The following is a 21,746-nucleotide window of genomic DNA, read 5'->3' on the forward strand; positions in this document are numbered from 1 at the left end:
GAACATTTCTCAGCTCTTTTTATCAGGTGAGCAATATCCTGGCAATACTCAAATAACACGTGTAGTTTGTATCAGAAGTGAAAGTTTGGATTAAGATTTGAAAATCCATGTATTTAGTTCACCACATTATAACAGCATCAAGAAGAAAAACAATATGATCATTTCTATAGATACAGAAAAGGTGTTTGACAAAATTGAATACTCATGATAAAATCTCTCAGCAAGCTAATAGAAGGTAGCTTCCTCAATTTGATAAAAGACAAACATGGAAAAATATATGGCTAACAGCATACTTAATGATGAAAGACTAAATGCTTTCCACCTAATGTCAGCATCAAGGTAAGAATTTTTGTTCTCACCATTTTATGTTTTGGCCAGTGTATGAAGACAAGAAAGAAGGTCATAGAAATTGGAAATGAATAAGTTGAATTGCTGATGACATGTTTGTGTACATAGGAAATCCTAAGGAATCATCAAGAAAACTTCTAAAAATAAATAGTACTTTTAGCTGTATCATAGGATACAAAGTGAATCTAAAAAGTTAATTGTATTTCTGTTCAGAAAATAAAATTAACAGAATAGTACTGCTTATAGTAGTATCCAAAAGCATGAAATACTGAGGGAAAAATGTAACAGAAGATGGCAAAGCGTCAACAGTGAAAACTCAAACATCTGTTGGAAGGCTTACTGTCACTTAGATGTTAGTTCTTCCTAAATTGGGTTACAGATTTCAAGGCCAGCCTGGGCGACATAGCAAGACCCTGTCTCTTTAGGGGAAGAAAACAAAACAAAAACTAAAGACTTCTGCTTATCAAAAGACATAGGTTAAAAAAAAATAAATCGGCAAGCCAGTCTAGAAGTCCAGTATTTGCAAAGCGTATGTTTAACAAAGGACTGATATCCAGGATATATAAAGCATTCCAGGCTGAGGCAGGAGGATTGTTTGAGGCCAGGAGTTCAAATTGCCTGGGTAACTTAGCAAGATTCCTATCTCTACAAAAAAAGATTAAAAATTAACTGCAGGTGGTGGTGTGCACCTGTAGTCCTAGTTACTCAGGAAGCTGATCGCTCAAGTGATTGAGGGGGATCACTTGAGCCCAGGAGTTTGAGGTTACAGTGAGCTATGATCATGCTGCTTCACTCCAGCCTGGGTGGCAGAGCGAGATCTTGTCTCTTAAAAAAAAAGAATTTCTACAACTCTGTAAGGTTACCTAAGGCTTCTACAGTTTTTCTCTTCATGGCAGGAGGTTTAGGTACAGTGAATTAACAAGTTTCCAGTCCCTTCTAGACTTTTGTTCTATGGTAATGTCAAGAACAAGATCATTTCTGCTTTGTAGCATGATTACACTGGCCTGCTGTTTCCCCAAGAGGATTAATTAAAACTAGTTGTTTTAAACAGCAATTTTGATCTTTATGTAACAACAAACCTAATAGTAGCCTCAGTCTTGGGCAGAATTATTAGAAACATAATATTTAGAACAGGAAAGTTGGCACTGTATTCTATTCTGAGCAAACGTGTTTCAGAACAGGCATAAGTAAACCAACTCATTCAGAGAACTAATAAGTTAGTTACTCAAGTAACATGAAGAGCATCTTTTAAGTTTTTGAAGCATAATTCAACTTTTCTGTAACTTTGAAGGTTAAAAAGTTGGACAATGGGTAGAAATTAAGCATTCCAGATTTCAGCTTAATTTTAAAAAGAAATATTGTCATGTGTTGAGCTGTTAATGGGGTAGAATATTAAACCTTGGTAGATAAATGACTTTCCTCTCACTGGATGTTTCCAAGCAGAGGGTACAGATCCACTTTACTGGCATTTTATAATAGAGAGATTACAGTACCTGTTGTTTGATTGAAATAAAAGACCTTAAAAGGGGCATGGTGTTGCATGCCTGTATTCCCACTCCTCTGGAGGTGGATGCAGGAGGATTGTTTGAGCCCAGGAGTTTAAGAGCTATAATCACACCATTGCACTCCAGCCTAGGTGACAGAATGAAATCCTGTCTCTAAAGAAAAAGAAGTAGAAGACCTTAAAATGTTTCTCAATTCCATGAACTCTCTAGTGACAAGTAAAAGGCTTTCCAAATGGTGTTGATCCATCTGAGGTTGGTGACCAGAAATTACTGTTGATACTAACCTATATGGATGTGTATGTGCTTCAACTTTTATGCTAATACTACCCAGCAAACTACATGTGTAAGCACAGACAGCAAATGGTTGAATCAATATAGTGATCAGGATTGCAGGCCAGTTAGATAGGTTAGCAATGATGATGCTACATAATAACTAGCATGTATCAGTCACTTGACCCTATAAGCATAATTTCATTTAGTCCCCACATACTCAGATGGTGGTATTGTTGCTGCTGTTGCATCTGTTACTATTATTCTTCCCATTTGATTGCTGAGGAACCTGAAGCCTCAAGAAGTTATATAATTTTCCCAAGATTTCATAACTGGTCAATATTAGAAGGATAGGAGAATTGATGTAGTAATAAGAGAATGGTTAAAGTAATAGACCAGGTTTCAAAGGAAGGAAATGAAGCCATGATTAAACTTTGTGACTGGAAAAAAGGTCAAGATATTGGTTGTTATGCAGTGAAAGAACACTTGCAGTAAGTAATAAGAGAATAATGGCTCTATAAGAACAAGAGGTTATGTCAAAGAGTTAAATATTGGACTTGCAGATTTCACAAGTCAAGTGGTTTCCAGGGCTAACAATCTAGTCCTCCTTTGGGGAGTAGATTGGTGATTTAGGGAATTGTTGGAGTCACGAAGATTAAGAAAACATAAGACTAGCTCTTGGATTGATGTGGAAGCTATCCAGAGATGATTGACTCATAAGGTAGCATGTGAAAGGGACATACATGCACACTAGTTGGCACACAGTAGGCACTGAGAAAATGTTGTTTGAATCTGAACCATGTAATCTAGAAAAGAGCGTATAAGTAAGACTAACAAGCCATCAGCTGCCTGCGGAGTGATCTACGTTTCGTGGGTTGTTTGGAACATAGTTGTTTTGTGGAAAGAAAGTCTAATCTTGGCGTATCAGGCAATAGACACTTTTTTTTTTTTTTTTTTTTTTTTTGAGATGGAGTCTTGCTCTTGTCTCCCAGGCTGAAGTGCAATGACATGATCTCGGCTCCCTGCAACCTCTGCCTCCCAGGTTTAAGCACTTCTGCCACAGCCTCCTGAGTAGCTGGGATTACAGGCTCCCCCCACCACACCCGGGTAACTTTTTGTGTTTTCAGTAGAGACGGGGTTTCACCATGTTGGCCAGGCTGCTCTCGAACTCCTGACCTCAGGTGATCCACCTGCCTCAGCCTCCCAAAGTGTTGGGATAACAGGTGTGAGCCACCGTGCCCAGTCAATAGACACTTGTAGTGTCCTATTTTTGTTAAAATGCGAGAGAGAGAGAGAGTGTTGGATTATGCAGGGCTTACTTGGCAGGGAAAAAGCTTCATTCATTCTTTTATTTTTATTTTATTTTATTTAGTTACTTATTTATTTTGTGAAACAGGGTCTCACTCTGTCACCCAGGGTGGAGTGCAGTGGTGTGATCACAGCTCACTGCAGCCTCGACCTGCCAGGTTTGGGTAATTCACTTCAGCCTCCTGGAACTACAGGCATGTGCCACCACAATCGGCTAATTTTTATATTTTTTAGGTAGAGACGGGGTTTTGCCATGTTGCCCAGGCTGCATTCATTGTTTCTTTGTTTCTGTTCTCTCCATGAAAATTGATGGTTATACTTTTGATGATACTTAGTGCTCTTTGGAAGCAGTTTCAGAAAGTCCATTTATTCTTTTGTAAACTTATTTCAGGAGAAAAGAGCCTATTAAATAATGGATAGAGATTTGATGCCATCTCAAAACAGAAAAAAGAGGTGACCACATACTGGCTATTACATGATAAGGGATTATTGTCAGTTTTGGAGCATGTAACAAGGGGTAGGAGATGGCAGAACAAATGAAGCAGGAACAACAGAATGTTGATAGCTAGCTGTCAAAGCTGGTTGACAGCTGTCAAAGCTGGGTGATACAATTAACATGAAGGTTAATTGTACTTTTTTTTTTCCTACTTTCGTGTATATGAAATTTTCTAAACTAAAAAGTTTAATGTTTTGAAGATGTCTAGTGTGTAATTTTCAGTTTTTGAAGTATTGCATGCCTAACTATATGCCTAATGCTATATTGGGGTTTATTTACTCTTAATTATACTTGAAAATGCAAGGAATTGAGAAGAGAGGATACTTAGTTGTTCCATGTTAAAGCTGGTATTAAAGAGAAAAACAGTGACTTCAAAGTATTAGAACTCTTCTGAAAATAATAGGACTACATAACACCATTTCCACAAATACCAAAGAGAAGTAAGATTTCATCTCCTGTTCTTCTAATGTTAGTACCTCACACAGCTGGCTTCTTTGTATTCATTAAAGAAAAGTCGCAAAGGCATACTGGTAACACATAGGAAAACATTCAGTTAGGCCTTTTTAATAAGAGAGTAATAAATTCAGACATTCAGAAAAACTCACTTTGAAGTAGACATGCTTAGAATATGCTCACTACTAACCTCAGACTGCTTTCAAAAAAATCCCCTATAGCATTTTTGGAAGTTGAACTTTTTATGGAAGCCTATACATTCCTAAAGGAAAGTCATTCTTATTGCATATATGTAATTATTTAAATATTGGATATATTAAAATGACATTTAGCTTGTTCTCTTCATATTTCTTTTATTTCTAAGAAGTCTATCTTTAGTGATCTACATCCCAGATCTCTCTACTGTGATATCTTCTCATTGGCTGATAAAAGATTTGGGAGGGAAGTTGAGAAAAAAAAAAATTAGTGAAAAAGAAAAATTAAGATGGTAAAATTTCCTATTGCGACTCGTAATTGAAGATTAGGAAACTGAAACTGCTAGATTATCACGTTTTAGCACTGTAATATTACATGCGTAGTTTATTTTCTTTTTTTAAGCTAGAAAGATTGGGCTGATTGACTGGGCACGGGACTCACGCCTATAATCCCAGCGCTTTGGGAGGCTGAGACAGGCAGATCACTAGGTCAGGAGTTCAAGACCAGCCTGGCCAGCATGGTGAAACCCCATCTCTACTAGAAATACAAAAAAAATTTAGCCAAGCGTGATGGTGCACACCTGCAGTCCCTGCTACTCAGGAGGCTGAGACAGGAGAATTGCTTGAACCCAGGAGGCAGAGGCTGCAGTGAGCCGAGATCGTGCCATTGCACTCCATCCTGGGCAACAGAGCAAGACTCTGTCTCGAAAAAAGAAACAATTTTTTTTAAAGATTGGGCTGATTTCGTTGGCAGGATACATTTGATGGATGACTGTCATTATCTTCTCAAACTTGCATGATACTTTAAGTATAGACAATATTAAGTTTTCAAGAGGCTATGTTGAGATTATAAGATTTGGGATTTCTAAAAGAACCAATGTAACAATTGGCTAGTGGTGGCTGGTGGTTTTTTATTGACCTTAGGAAAGGATTAGAAGCATCTCAGGTTTTCTTTCACTTTTGTTTTTCTGTTTCCCCCCCTCCTTCCTCCTGCAAATTAATATATTGTCCAAAGTGTTAGTAATGACTTAGAACTATTCAGGTTGCACAAAGCATTTAATGAAATCTTGTCTTAGACAAAACACTAGAGAGGATCATAATTAATGTCTCATTTTCTGCCAGTTGCTATTGATTACTCATTCAAGATCCCTTTGTTCTCAGAATGATAACTGTAGTTTGCATCACTATCTAATGAGATTCTCAGGATAGAATTCTTTAACAACATGCTGATAATTGCAAACATATCCCTGAAATTTCAATGTAAATGAATTTGCATCATAATACAATTATTTCACAAATGGCCATATTTTCCAAATTTGAAATGTGTTAGTTTTTTTAATCGTTTGTAGAAAATTAACAAAGACTGAAATATTATTAAAGCCCAACATTTATACTTTGCCCTGAGCTGCCCTCACCCTTTGATTTTGATCTGATTATGACTTGGGGTAAGAGGCTTCTTTATCATTCTTGGGTTACTCTGTCATAATCTCTGAAACTTCAAATGGATTTACAGCTAAAACACAGTGATTTTTCAAAATTAGAACTGCAAATATGGTAATACTGTAATAATTCTGCTCTTAGAACAATTTTGTTTCTTGATCCCTCAGTGACAAAAGAAACACGTGGTACTATAGCATAAAGAATCTGTGAAATCTTAACAGTTTATGTATTCTGTTATAATTGTGCTTTATACCTTTCTATTGCTTTAATTTCCACATACTCCCTCCCCAAAAAGATAAATCTTTTGAACAGCTGCTTGCCTTTACATATTTAAAACTGCATACAATTTCAGGGGTATAAGATAGGCTTGAAATTAAGGAAGTCTATAGAATTCTTTTATAACACAGCAGAGGTTCCATGAATTCATACCAATATTTTAAATTTTTTGAGATATGTGAGTATAACATATTAGGTACTCTCCATCTAATTTTCTTAAATAAATTAATAGGTTAGTACTTCTAAATCTTAATCATAAAATGATGCTAATAATTTTTGACCTAGGGTTAATTAGGCCCTTATTTGATGTGAAGTTATGAGTGGCTTGGCGTTTAAGCCAAGCCATTTAACAAAACTCAGTTCTGAGAAAGCAAGCCTGTTTTTCAACACTTAATTTTCCCTTTCTGTTTTTTTGTTTGTTTGTTTGTTTGTTTTTTATTTTTTGGTCTCACTGTGTTGCCCCGACTGGCCTCAAACTTTGAGGCTTAAGCAATCCTCCTGCCTCACCCTCCCAAGTAGCTGTAACTACAGGTGCATACCACTGTGCCTAGTTTATTTTCCCTTTTGAGAATAAAGACTATCCAAATTATTGCAGTATAATTCTGAATCCTCCTAGCTTACTGAACAGCACCATTTTACACAGGATATTCTTCCATCTTCCTACAAAATCATATTTAGAGTACCTTCTAATATAATTAACAAGAGTTCTCATTAATAAAGGATATTGGCCAAGTCTACCTACTACTTTATTCCTTTTGTTTACTTTTCGTTCATTATCACCACCAAGTCTTATACTCATCAAGTTCACATCTGGAAATTAGGCTATTTCTTACAGATGAAGAGGGAGAAAAAACTTAAAATATATGTATCACATAGGCTGTTACAGTTCCTTAGTTTTAAAAATTGGAAATTTTGTTCACAGGCTAGAGGTGTGTCATATGTAATTCAAAATATAACTTACTTATTGTAGATTTTATCACATGATCTAGGCCAGTCATCTAGGCTGCATTAGTGTTTTGGGAGATAACCTTTTATTAATTATTCTCTAGTATTGATATATTTTTCACAGAGAATATATATATCTTTCTATAAAAGATAGTCTAGATGACTGTAAAAAAGATTATTTTCCAAAAATATGTTAAGAAATTTGTACTATGCAATTTCAGAATACTAATTCTCTCTTGAATAAGATAGCTTGGCACAATAAAACTGCTTTGCCTAGTTCTGTATCCTCTGGGATATTTCTGTATTCTTTTTGCCAGAGATACCTCCAGGACAAGATCAGAAGTAATCAATAATGCTTCTCATTTATTTCAGGAAGACAGAAAAATCAATAATATGAGCTGATATCTAATTTTATTTTAGGAAAAGAAAAAACAGTTTATGTGCATTTCAGTGTTGCCTAAATGTTTGAAGAATCAAATAAAGAAAAATATATTATTTTCTTAGTGTTAGAATATCAAAATCTTAGGCTTTTATAGTTTAGCACTTGATTTTTTAATTGTATTTTTTCCTGGGTTTGTTAAATATTATTTTGTAGATTGTCAAGTCCTTGTGGAGAAATTTTTTTCTTAAACTTTTTGTATTTCTTAGAGTACTGAACGATTCATTTTAATAAGATAAAATATGGTTTTGTATTCTTAAAAAGAAACAATTTTTTCTATATTTATTTTGCCTAATCATATGGATCACGATACAGATTAAACAGAAGAAAATGGTTATTTCTGTTGATTAGGACAGCTGAGTGAAGTGTAACCTTTGCATCTTTTTTGGCATTAGTATTCACTATGGAACAAGAAGACAGGGCATTTCCTAACCACATATCCAGATTTATCTATAGTGAGGAAGAAGGTTTATCAACACTAGAACTGGTAGCAAGTAAGCTTGTTTTTTCCTTAAAAAATATTTGTTCTCGTTTTTTTCTTTCTTTACTATTGCATAGATAAAAAATCTGCCAATATGTGTTCTGTAGGTATCTCAGCCTTAGGATTTTAATCCACAAGTTCATTTATAAATCACTTACTTGTTTTCAGGTTAACAATCTTAAAAATGATACATGTTCCCGAGTTACTGTAGAAGTCTTGTTATATTGAGGAAAGGACTTTCTGAGCAGACCTAGATTCAAATTAGGGTTTCACTACTTGTTATCACTGTGATATATGAAATCTATATAATGCTTAAGATTGCTGTAAATCCTAAATGAGATGGTACATTTGAAAGTGTGCTTTCTTCTTTAGTCCAACTTTTTATTTTGAAAAGTTACCAACCCACAGAAAAGGTTGAAGAATAATACAGTGAACATCCATGTGCTCTTCATCAAGAGACATCAGTTAACATTTCACCACATTTGTGTATACACACTCCTTTTCTTTCTACTCACTCTGCGTGTATGAATATATGTTTGTGTGCTGCATGTGATTTTATATACACAAATACACTTCTGCTAAATCATTTGAGAATGAGTTGATATTTTCCTATTTATTCTTGATCTTAATTGATATTGCTTGAATCTGTCACATCCTCTTTGGATTTAGCATCTGTCAGTCCTCTCTAGGGATCTATCATTTCTGCCCCTATTCTCTTGCCTGTTTCCAACATCCTTTCTTACCATAGCCATTGGGAGTTGTAACCCAGTCAGCTTGGATTCAGGGCAGACAAGATCTCCTGAAATCTCAGATCTCTTACTTAAGACAAAATGTTTATGCCCAGGAAACAGAATAAAAATATTCATCTTATTTCTTTTGTAGTATTTAGAATGTAGTGAATTAATGGGGAAAGAAAAAAATGAAACTGAGTTTTTTGTATTAACCAGGGCCAATAAGTGTGCTGTATACTTTTACTTTTAGGCCTTGTTTACTTCCCCCAACAACCTCGTGAGCTATTTGTAGAAGAGGGAAATAGACTCATTAGTGTTAGATAATTTGCCCAAGATTACCAGTCAGGATTTGGACTCAGGATACCTAACTCCAAAACCAGTGCTGTTTCCAGAACATCAGTATTTGTGTAGACTTGCAGTCTACTTTTAGAAATATAGGAAATACACTTCCTTTTCATCATTTAGATTATTTTGTTCCTCTCTTAGCCCTTATTGTGACTACTGTTTGATTTCTTTGAAGAAATAGCTCACTGGCTAACTTTTACTCATCTGAAAGTTTGTCTTTACCTTATTAAGCAAACAGACTTTATCTTCACCACCCTGCAGACTTAGTCCTTTGTCCTCCTCCGACGTATTAGATTAGCAGCCAAAAAAAAAGTTCCAAAAAGGACCAGATAACAAATATTTTAGGTTTTAACAGACCATACTTTTTCTGTTGCAACACTGAACTCTTACACCATTGCATGAAAACAGCCATAGCCAATACATAAATGAATTGTGTTTCATTTGAGACTATATTTCAAGAAAAGTATTTTCAAAAACAGACCCACTTTCTCCTCTAAGCTCTGGTTTTTTTTTTTTTACCCCTAATATAAATCATTATCTTATATTCCCATAAGAATTTGTATGCCAGGGAATGTTAGTGTAAGGGACACTGTTGAGAGATATACACATGTCCCTCCTTCCGATATATTTATGTGTATGTTATGACCAGCTTCATATGTGTCTTTCACGTGAGAAAATGCAAATGAAGTAATAAATGCAGCAGGTACCTCAAAACATATCAATGGAAGTCAGTTTGGCACTTAGCAGGAAAAATCCTGTTGAAATACCAATGATTTTTAAAGGAAAACTTCAAGGTACTTGACCTTGCCCTTAAGCATGTGGTAATAATAATGTTCCATCTAGTGTACTACGAGCCGTATTCTGATCTTGCCATTGAAGCAGCGTTGAATGTGCCCTTCCTGGGCAAAATGAAAGGAAGAAATTCAAAACAGACGTGACAATGGAAATTTCAGTATAGTATCTATGGGAGATTTAATGATTTCTAGGTCATACTACTCTCAGGCAGATAACACCATCAGAAAATTCATAGCTGATGGTCTATCATATAAATAGAATACATATATGCCTATTGTTTATATTTATATTGATAATTTTCTTCTTTTGATCAATTCTTCTGGAGGTTATTATTTTAATGGAGACTATTTCTCCTTTAGGTCTGATAATCACATCTTTCTCTCCCAGTGTATCAAATGTTGTATCTATTGGAATTTGTACAATTAATGCTAAATAATTATTATTATGTAGTCTTCATATACACATTATATTGCCTGGTAATTGAAATTGTCTTCTCTCTACTTTCCTCTAATATGGGAATGTATCAGCTTTATCTAAAGAAAATTGTACATTTTGAGGAGTCTGCAAAATTACATTCTTAATTATGAGTATTTCTGAAAGATGTGATGAATGACCTTTGGCTGGTTTAGTACATTGTTTGCTTCATGCTCCAACATTGTAGAATAAGCTTTAAAGAAACTGAAGCATTAAATGGAAATGAAAAGACACCATAGCAGAACTTAGGAGATGCAACAGAAGCCATAGTCAAAGGGAAATTTATTATTGTAAAGACTTACATTTAAGAAGCAAACACCCAAATCAATAACCTAACTTCATACCTTAAGAAACAAGTAAAAGAAAAACAAACTAAATTGAAAACCAGCAGAAGAAAGGAAATAAAAGATTAGAACAGAAATAAACAAAATAGAGACAAGAAAGACAATAGAATCAACAAAATCAAAATTGGTTCTTTAAAAATATCAACATTGTGACTCACACCTGTAATTCCAGCACTTTGAGAGACCAAGGCAGGAGGATCGCTTGAGGCCAGTTCAAGACCAACCAGAGCAACATAGTGAGACCCCATGTCTACAAAACAATTTAAAAATTAGCCAGGTGTGGTGGTGCACATCTAGTCCCAGCTACTCAGGAGACTGAGGTAGGAAGATCACTTGAGCCTGAAAGGTTGAGGCTCCCCTGAGCCATGTTTGTGTCACTGCACTCCAGCCTGAGCAACAGAGCAAACTCCTGTCTCAAAAATTAAACAAAAATAAAAGTAAGTAAAAAGACCAACAAAATTGGCAAACGTTTAGCTAGATTGACTAAGAAACAAAAGAGCAGTGTCAAATTACTAAAAGCACAAATGGAAATAGAGGACATTACTACTGACTTTACAGAAATGAAAAGGATTGTAAGAGATTACTATGAATAATAGTGTGCTAAAAAAAATTAAATAATCTGGATGAAATAGACAAATTCCTAGATGCAAACACACTACCAAAACTGTCTTAAGAAGAAATAGAAAATCTGAAGAGAGCTAAAACCAGTAAAGAGATAGAATTAGTAATAAGACTCCTCCCATTAAAGAAAAGTCCAAGGCAGGACCCAGTGGCTCATGCCTGTAATCCTAGCACTTTGGCAGGCTGAGATCAGAGGATCACTTGAGCCCTGGAGTTCAAGACCACCCTGGGCAACATGGTGAGATCTGATCTCTACAAAACGTTTTAAAATTAACTGAGTGTGATGGCATCCACTTGTAGTCCTAGCTACTCAGGAGACTGAGATGAGAGGATCACATGAGCCCAGGAGATCAAGGCTACAGTGAGCCATGATTGAGCCACGGCACTTCAGCCTGGGCAACAGAGCGAGACCATCTCAAAGAAAAAAAGAAAAGTCCAGGACCAAACGGCTTCGCTAGTGAATTCTACCAGTCATTTAAAGAAGAAATAATGCCAGTTCTTCTCAAACACTGCCTAATTCTGTAAAGCCAGCATAATTCTGATATCAAAGTAAGACAGAAATATTACAAGGCAAAGGAAATTAGAGCTCAATATCCTTTTTGAATATAGATGTAAAAATCCTCTACAAAATTACTAGCAGAGTGACTCCAGCAACATATCGAAAAGATTATACATCACAACTAAGGGAGTTTTATTCCAGGAATGCAAGGATAGTTCAGCCTATGAAAATTAATCTGTGTAATTCACCACACTAATAGAAAGAAGGGAAAAAACCCCATGTGATTGTCTCAATTGATGCCAAAAAGGAATCTCGGCTGGACATGGTGGCTCACACCAGTAATTCCAACACTTTGAGAGACCAAGGCGGGCAGATCACTTGAGGCCAGGAATTCAAGACCAGCATGGCCAAGATGGCGAAACTCTGTCTGTACTAAAAATACAAAAATTAGCCAGGCGTGGTGGCACACATCTGTAATCCCACTCCTTAGGAGGCCAAGGCACAAGAATTGCTTGAACCTGGAGGTGGAGGTGCAGTTACCTGAGATCATACCACTGCACTCCAGCCTGAGTGACAGTAAGACTCTGTCTCAAAAAAAAAAAAAAAAAGAATCTGACAAAATCCAACACTCTTTCATGATAACATTTAACAAGCTGGAAATAGGAGGGAGGGAGCTTACTCCATTTGGTAAAGGTCATTTACAAAAAACCCAGCGCTAATATGCTTGATGGTAACAGTGTGAAAACCATCTCCCTAAGATTGGGAACAAAACAGTATTTTCTACTTTTACTGCTTACATTCATCACTGTACTGGAAATTCTAAACCAGGGGTATCCATTCTTTTGGCTTCCCTGAGCCACATTAGAAGAATTATTGTCTTGGACTGCACATCAAATACACTAACACTATGATAGCTGATGAGCAAAAAAGAATAATAATAATTGCAAAAAAAATCTCTTAATGTTTTAAGAAAGTTTACGAATTTGTGTTGAGCCACATTCAAAGCCATCCTGGACCATGTAACCCACAGGCTGTGGGTTGGACAAGCTTGTTCGAAACAGATTAGTGGCTGGGCACGGTGGCTCACGCCTGTAATCCTAGCACTTTGGGAGGCTGAGGTGGGCAGATCATGAGGTCAGGAGTTCAAGACCACCTTGGTCAACATGGTGAAACCCGGTCTCTACGAAAAATACAAAAATTAGCCAGATGTGGTGCACACCTATAATCTTAGGTACTCAGGAGGCTGAGGTGGGAGAATCGCTTGAACCTGCGAGGTGGAGGTTGCAGTGAGCCAAGATCGTGCCATTGCACTCCAGCCTGGGAGCCTGGACGATAGAATGAGACTCCATCTCAAAAAAATAAAGATTAGTTAACCAAGAAAAAGAAATAAAAGGTATCCAAACTATAAAAGAAGTAAAACTATCCTTATTTGCAGATGATGTGATCTTATATATACAAAATTTTAAGGAATTCACAGTAAAACTATTAGAGCTAATAAATATATTTAGTAAAGTTGCAGGATATATAGTTTATTTAGTAATAAACGAAAAATTAAACAACTCAATTTACAATAGTATTTAAAGGAATCAAATACATAAGAATTAATTTCTTGAATTTTTTTTCATTTCCCTTGAAAGTCACTAAGATTTAATTTAAACATGAAATATGAATCTTGTACCCTGGAAACTACAAAACACTGCCAGAAAAAATTAAACAAGACTTAAATAAATGTAAACACATTTGGTATTCAGTCCATTGAGACACTTAATATTAAGATGTCAGTATTCCCCAAAGCAATCTGTGGATTCAATGCAATTCCCATCAAACTTCCAATGGCCTTTTTTTGCAGAAATGAAAAAGTTGATCCTTAAATTTATATGGAATTTCAAGATCCCAAGTAGCCACAACAATATAGAAAAAGAACAGTGTTGGAGTACTTACCCTTTCCAATTTCAAAACTTACTACAAAGCTACAGTTATTAAAACATAGACCAATGGGATAGAATTGAGAGTCCAGAAGTAAACCTAAACATCTATGGCCAATTGATTTTCAACAAGATACCAAAACTACTGAATAGGGAAATAGTATTATCTTCAATATATGGTTCTGGGATAACTGGATATCCACATGCAAAAGAATGAAGTAGTACTTCTTCATCACAACATATACAGAAATTATAATAATTATCATTATTTTGAGACAGGGTCTCACTCTGTCACCTAGGTTAGAATGCAGTGGCGCTATCAAAGCTCAAGCAGCCTTAACCTGCCAGGCGCCAGTGATCTTCCCACCTCAAGCCTCCTGAGTAGCTGGGACTACAGGTGCACACCATCACACCTGGCTAATTCTTTTAATTTCTTGTAGAGATGGGACCTCCCTATGTAGCCCAGGCTCCCAAAATGGTAGGATCACAGGCATGAGCTACCATGCCTAGCCCACAGTAATGAACTCAAAATGGATCAAGGACCTGAATATAAGAGCAAAAAACTGTAAAATTCTTAGGAGAAAGTCTAGGAGTATATCTTCATGACCTTCAATTTGGCAGTAGATTCTTAGATATGACATCAAAAGAATCAGCAACAATATAAAAAAAAACTTCATTAAAATTGGAAACTTCTGTACATCAAAGGACATTATCACGACAGTGAAAAGGCAGTCTACAGAATGAGAGAAAATTTTGCAATTCATATATCTGATAAGCCTAGTATCCAGAGTTTATAAAGAACTCTTACAATTCAACAACAAAAAGATAACCCAGTTGGAAAATGGGCAAAGGACTTGACTAGACATTTTTCCAAAGGAGATATTCTGATGTACCTCAAGCCCATGAAGACATGTCCAATATCATTAGTCATTACGGTTATGCAAATCAAAACCACTGCAAATGATATACCACTTTGTCGCTCAAGGATAGCTGTAATTTAAAAAGCAAACAGAAACTAGGCGAGGATATGGAGAAATTGGAACCCTTGTACATTGCTAGTAGGAATGTAAAATAGTGCAGCCACTGTGGAAAACAGTTTGGCAGTTCTTCAAAAAATTAAACATAGAATTACACATACGACCCAGCAATTCCACTGCTAGTTATATACCCAAAAGAATTGAAAACAAGTACTCAAATACTTGTACATGAATATACATAGCAGTACTATTCACAGTAGTTAAAAGCTGGAAACAACTAAAATGTCCATCAGTGGATGAATGGATAAACAATTTGTGGTATAGCCATATTCAATGGAATATTATCCTAAAAAGGAATGAAGTACTTTGATACATGCTATAATATAGATGAACTTCAAAAACATTCTAAATATGAGAAGTCAGACACAAAAGGCCACATATTCTATGAGTCCAATTGTGTGAAATATCCTGAATAGGCAAATCCATAGAGACAGAAATAGATTAGTGGTTGCCATGGGCTGGGGGAGGCTGGAATGAAGAGTAAGTGCTTAATGGATATGGAGTTTCCTTTTGGGGTGATGAGACTGTTCTGGAACATAGAGAGGTGACGATTGAACAACATTATGAATGTACTAAATGCCACTGATTGAAAACATTCAGTGTTTAACTTTATGTTATATAAATTCCACCTCAACTTTTTAAAAAGCTTAAACACCAAAGAAAAGTCATTTAAATGAGAGTTTTTCTTTACTGTTAGACTGGAGGCAGAGATTGGGCTATTAGGGCTACTGTTCCAAAGTTCTGCTGCTGCTTTTTGACCAGAACTGAGGTTTATTTCTCAGTTCCTTTGTGATACTCGGTGGCTGAAACAACTATTTTTAAGAGTATGGTGATGGCAGTAAGGGGTATTAAATATATGATGGGGGATTCGTAAATGTACCAGAAGAATCACAGTTCTTTTCCCTGGAGAGTATTTTCTCAAGTGTATTTCAACCCCCTTTCCTTTTGAGGTCTTCTTTCCCTCTCCTATCTTTCAAATCTTTGTGATCCTATTTCATTCCAGCTACCAGAAATCTTGGAGTAAAATTCTGCCAAACTAACCTCATTTGTTTTGTGATAGGGTTACTGTGTTAGTAGGTTAGGGCTGCTGAATCTCTGAATTATAAATGAAGCACTTGACAAAGTCTCATAATGTCACTGTAGCATACCTCAGGGCTCTCTCCTCACCCTTGTCATCCTGATGGGTTTTCTCTTAATCACATTTTCGATGCCTAAGACATTAAAAAGGCTAGCAAATACATTGGTTGACAGACTAAGAATCTGCAAAAGATAGGAATGGATGATGATGATGGACCACATATAACAAGATGAATTTTGTCAGAGATAAATGTTAAATCTTATATTTGGGGCCAAAAAGCACAAACCGAACAGGTACAACATTGGAGGGACATGACTTAATAGCAGCAGATGCAACAAAATGAAGAACCACATAAGCATGTGATCGTTCTTAACCTCTTAATATGAGCTAACATAGATTGCTTAAATATAGTGTTAAAAAGAGATGGTGAGGAGGACTCTCAAACTCATGTCATGAGACACAAATAAAGAAAGCAGGAATGGGCCAGCTGCAGTGGCTCACACCAGTAATCCCAGCTCTTTGTGAGGCCAAGGTGGGAAGATCGCCTGAGCCCAGGAGTTCAAGACCAGCCTGGGCAATATAGGGAGACCCCATCTCTACAAAAGTTTTAAAAATTAGCTGGGTGTGGTGGCACATGCCTGTAGTCCTAGGTGTTTCAGCAGGCTAAGGCAGGAGGATTACTTGAGCCCAGGTTCCAGACTATAGTAAGCTGTGATTGTGCCACTGCATTCCAGCCTGGGTGACAGATCATGATCCATCTCTAAAAAGAAAAAAGGGCCTGTAATCCCAGCACTTTGGGAGGCCGAGACGGGCGGATCACGAGGTCAGGAGATCGAGACCATCCTGGCTAACACGGTGAAACCCCGTCTCTACTAAAAAATACAAAAAACTAGCCGGGCGAGGTGGCCGGCGCCTGTAGTCCCAGCTACTCGGGAGGCTGAGGCAGGAGAGTGGCGTAAACCCGGGAGGCGGAGCTTGCAGTGAGCCGAGATCGCACCACTGCACTCCAGCCTGGGTGACAGAGCCAGACTCCGTCTCAAAAAAAAATAAATAAATAAATAAAAAGAAAAAGAAAAAAGGAAAGGAAGAAGAACAGAATTTCTGCTGCCATATGTGCTCATGAAAGTATTAAAGACTAGTGACCATTTTTCAAAAGTATTGATGATAAAAAATGTGATACTACACAGCCACTAAAGTGTCTTTTAACTCTTAGATTGTATGGATCTACATAATTATTAAAAAGCAGATAATGTGGCTGGGCACAGTGGCTCACACCTGTAATTCCTGCACTTTGAGAGGCCGAGGCGGGTGGATCACCTGAGGTCAGGAGTTCGAGACCAGCCTGGCCCACATGGTGAAACCCCGTCTCTACTAAACATACAAAAATTAGTCAGGCGTGGTGGTGCGCGCCTGTAATCCCAGCTACTCAGGAGGCTGAGGCATGAGAATCGCTTGAATGTTCGAGGCAGAGGTTGCAGTGAGCCGAGATCTCACCGCTGCACTCCAGCCTGGGCAAATAAGTGAGACTCCATCTCAGAAAAAAAAAAGAAAAAAGGCAGACAACGTGAGGGTGGAGAAAAAAAGAGAAAGTAGGTATGGGCTGAAAGCAGTGGTCTAATTGAATTCAAAACATACTTATTCGGCGCGTTCTAAGTTAAGACATTGCTGAAGTTACTTTAAATTCAGAAGTGATGAAATTTTTAGGTTTGGATCGGTATCAGCAGGAAAATAACTTGTTTCCTTGGCCTTATTTTATAGTCTAGTCTCCTGAGACAAGATCTGGGGCTTGGGAGCCCAGCACAGCTATCTTCTTCAGGAAAACCTGGGACAGCATACTATTCATTCTCTGCTACAAGTTCCAGGAGGAGACCACTCCATGACTCTGCAGCACTTGGTGAGTGTATCACACAACAAATCCCATCCCACAAATAATGTTGTTTTTCCCCCCATAGTGTGTACTTCTGGCTGTGCTTTTTTTTTTCTCCTGTTTGTTTATTTCGGACAGCATCCCACTCTGTTACCCATGCAGGAATGCAACAGCACAATCTTGGCTTACTGCATTCTCAACCACCTGTGCTCAAGCCATCCTCCCGCCTCAGCCTCCCAAGTAACTGAGACTATAGGCATGTGCCACTCTGCTTGGCTAGTTTTTTCTTTTTTGTAGAGACAGGGTTTTGCCATGTTGCCCAGGCTGCTCTCGAACTCCTGAGCTCAAGTGATCTGCCCACCTCAGCCTCCCGTAGTGCTGGGATTACAGGTGTGAACCACCACGCCCAGCCCTGTCTGTGCTTTTAATTAGAAGAGAGTTGGATTCTTGGGTGTCATGTTGATGTCAGGGCTTAATTGCACAAAAATAATACATCCATTAGATATTTAATAAAAGAAATTATCAATTATCAAAATTCTTTTACAAATACATTATAAGTTTTTTTTTTTTTTTTGAGACGGAGTCTCGCTGTGTCGCCCAGGCTGGAGTGCAGTGGCCGGATCTCAGCTCACTGCAAGCTCCACCTCCCGGGTTCACGCCATTCTCCTGCCTCAGCCTCCCGAGTAGCTGGGACTATAGGCGCCCGCCGCCTCGCCCGGCTAGTTTTTTTTTTTGTATTTTTTAGTAGAGACGGGGTTTCACCGTGTTAGCCAGGATGGTCTCGATCTCCTGACCTCGTGATCCGCCCGTCTCGGCCTCCCAAAGTGCTGGGATTACAGGCTTGAGCCACCGCGCCTGGCCACAAATACATTATAAGTTTTTAATGAAAGGTTTGACCATGAATAATTTTGGATGACTGTTCAATTTGTAAGCCATAATTTTAACAAGTTTCAAACGGCCAGTTTAATGCTCTTGCTTGGTCCTCATATGAGCAACTAAGTAGTGAAAAATGAGACTTAACTAGTTTTCCTCCTTGTAATTAGAAATTCATGTTCTAATGTTAATAACTTATTCTTTACCAAAAATCATATAACAAAATTTCCAAGGTGGTTTTATGTACATTCTCATCTTATCAATTCACCAATCCTGCTAGTCAGTTGCTATAAATAGATTTAACATAAAAACTGAGGGTCAAAAGGGAGGGCAGGCACATTCATATAATTAGTACTTAGGATAAAATTTTAAGATTTTCTAACTCCAGGTTCATTGTCTTTTGCATATTACTTGCTTCTACACTCCACTTCCTTTTTAATTGAGGTAAAATTTACCATATTAAATTGTACAGTTAGGTAGCGTATACTACATTCACTACATTGTGTTGCTATCCCCCCTATCTAGTTCTGAAATGTTATTGCAAAAGGAAACTGCATATGAAGCATTCAAACCCAATTATTTTTTCATTAGCTTCCTTCTTTTATGTCTTATACGTAGCCTAACCAGGCCAGTCTATTTTGTGTTGCTGCTTACAGCAAGCCTTAGGTGTTCCTTGATGCTTTATCCAAACTGTGTTTAAATGTCAGAATTTTTGGTGATTTCTACCAAAAATCTTTTAAACAAGAAAATTAAAGCTGCAAAGCATTCTTAAATTAAAAGTGGGCCAGCTTCTAATATATAGTCCACCAAAAGATTATGTCATAGTTTTTTATTGCACAGGCATTTGTTGACTGCTTCATATTTATGTATCTACTTTATATTAATCTGTGTTTTGGTGAAATATTCCTGGTCTCTGGGTCTAGGGTCTGCTTGTGAGTATAAACTGGCACTATGATAGATCATCATATTCAGCATAGAGAACTCTGATTAGATGTATCCACTTCTCAGTATTATGGATGATTTAGTATGTGTACTATTAAGTCAGCCCAGGTGATTTAGACCAGTACGCTTTTTGTTATTAAAGAAAGGATAAATTGTAAATGCATTTTTCCATCACCAATCTTGTTTCCTACCTAATGAGTTATTCAGAATAGGAACATTCATTGGAGTCTAGATGTGTCAGTGTTACTCTAGAAAAATAACTTGTTAGTATGCTGTATGAGTATATACTGTGACAAGAAGCACTTAATACAAGCTAACACACTATTAAGTTCAGGGGGAAAATTAATTATTGAAATAACTAGGAAAGAGGGGAGTAAATTTCAGAAAAATCCAGACTTAAAATTCAGGTATTCTATAAATTAAAACTTGTATCTTCTTCATTTTAATTTTGATTATGATGATAGACACTATTGATTGTCTCCTCCATGCCAGGAGTGTTGCTGTACACATTACATTTTTACAAAACCTCTATGAGGTTGTAATGTTAACTTCATGTTACAAATGAGGAACCAAGACCCAGAGAAGCTAAATAACTTGGCCAAGGCTGAGTTGGGATATGGTAGTTCTTGATGCCCAGAGAGGCCCACCCATTTCCTGTGTAAATGTCATTTAGTAGGTTCTTATTACGTTCTTTATGGCTATTTCTCAGTGTTAGCCGATCTTTCTTAGCATTGCAGTTATTGATAAAAATCTCAGAGTTTAAAAGGACTCTTGAGATGATCTGCATCAACCTCAGCATCTTCACAAACTATTTAGATGCTTTAGGAAATCAACATGCTGCACAACAGTTTCTAATTACCCAATTTATAATCATTTTCCCCCACATTTTAATGGAAACCTAATAATAATGGCTAAAATGTGTTAAGTCTCTCGCTCTTGTTAGGCACTCCCCTAAGCGTCTTTCATGTATTATCACGATACATGAAATACACAAAAGGATGTGTTACCCCCTTTTTACATGGAGGTTACTGAAGCTCAAAGATGGTTAAGTAACTAGTTGCTATATGATGGAGCTGAAATTAGAATCCAGCCAGCTTCCTCTCTTTTATTTTATTTTATTCTATTTTATTCTGTTTATGTATTTTTCTTTTTTGAGACAGAGTTTCGCTCTTCTTCCCCAGGCTGGAGTACAATGACATGATCTCAGCTCACTGCAACCTCTGCTTCCCGGGCTCAAGCGATTCTTCTGCCTCAGCCTCCTGAGTAGCTGAGATTACAGGCACACGACACAGTGCCTGGCTAATTTTTGTATTTTTAGTAGAGAAGGGGTTTCACCATGTTGGCCAGGCTGGTCTCAAACTCCTGACCTCAAGTGATCTGCCTGCCTTGGCCTCCCAAAGTGCTAGGATTACAGGCATGAGCCACCGCGCCCAGCCATCTCTTAGCTGTTATATTTTGCAACCTCCCAGAAGTGATTGGTGAATCCCAGGCTCTCATGATTTTAAATCAGACATTTTGTATTTGATTGTGTAGTGGTAGGTAACCAAATACAAAAGAAAAAATTCTTTTCACATGGCAGCGGAAAAACTGGCCTAAACAAATCTTTTGCTAATAGTGACCTCTAAGTAGAATGATAGGCTCTAAACTGGTAGGGACAGTTCAGTTGACTGTTTTCGTACAAAGAATGTGACTTTTGTTCAAGGGAATGCTATATTAGTTGTGAGTAGTTGGGGTTTTACAAATATAGAGTGTGCCAGATGTTGTTCATCTTTGGCACTTCTGTTTTAAGGAAATATAGGCTTGCCTCTTGGGGTAGGAAATGAATGTTTCCCCCTTCGCTATTGTGTACAGTTTTCTTAATATGCTACATATAAAGTTGCCTTTTTAACTTTGCAGCCTCCTGGGATATTCACTGTAGAGAATTCCCAGCCCAAAGTTAAATGGGTTAAGCTGGGGCCAGGCATGGTGGCTCATGCCTATAATCCCAGCATTTTTGGAGGCCAAGGCCCGAGGATCACTTGAGGCCAGGAGTTCAAAACCAGCCTGGGAAACATAGTGAA

At 37.3% G+C, this 21,746-nt stretch overlaps 1 protein-coding gene across 12 annotated transcripts in view; it reads left to right on the top strand.

The window, feature by feature from the left end:
• Window positions 1–21,746, top strand: part of TCF12 (transcription factor 12) — a 375,360-nt gene that overhangs the window by 254,959 nt on the left and 98,655 nt on the right. For all 12 annotated transcript variants that reach the window (XM_077939464.1, XM_077939466.1, XM_028850968.2 and 9 more), the window contains exon 7: window positions 17,763–17,898. In XM_077939464.1, coding sequence (XP_077795590.1) covers window positions 17,763–17,898 — 136 coding nt within the window. The remainder of the gene's footprint in view (window positions 1–17,762; window positions 17,899–21,746) is intronic.

The sequence above is a fragment of the Macaca mulatta genome, chromosome 7 (assembly GCF_049350105.2).
Source record: "Macaca mulatta isolate MMU2019108-1 chromosome 7, T2T-MMU8v2.0, whole genome shotgun sequence".
In the NCBI taxonomy this organism is placed as follows: domain Eukaryota; kingdom Metazoa; phylum Chordata; class Mammalia; order Primates; family Cercopithecidae; genus Macaca; species Macaca mulatta.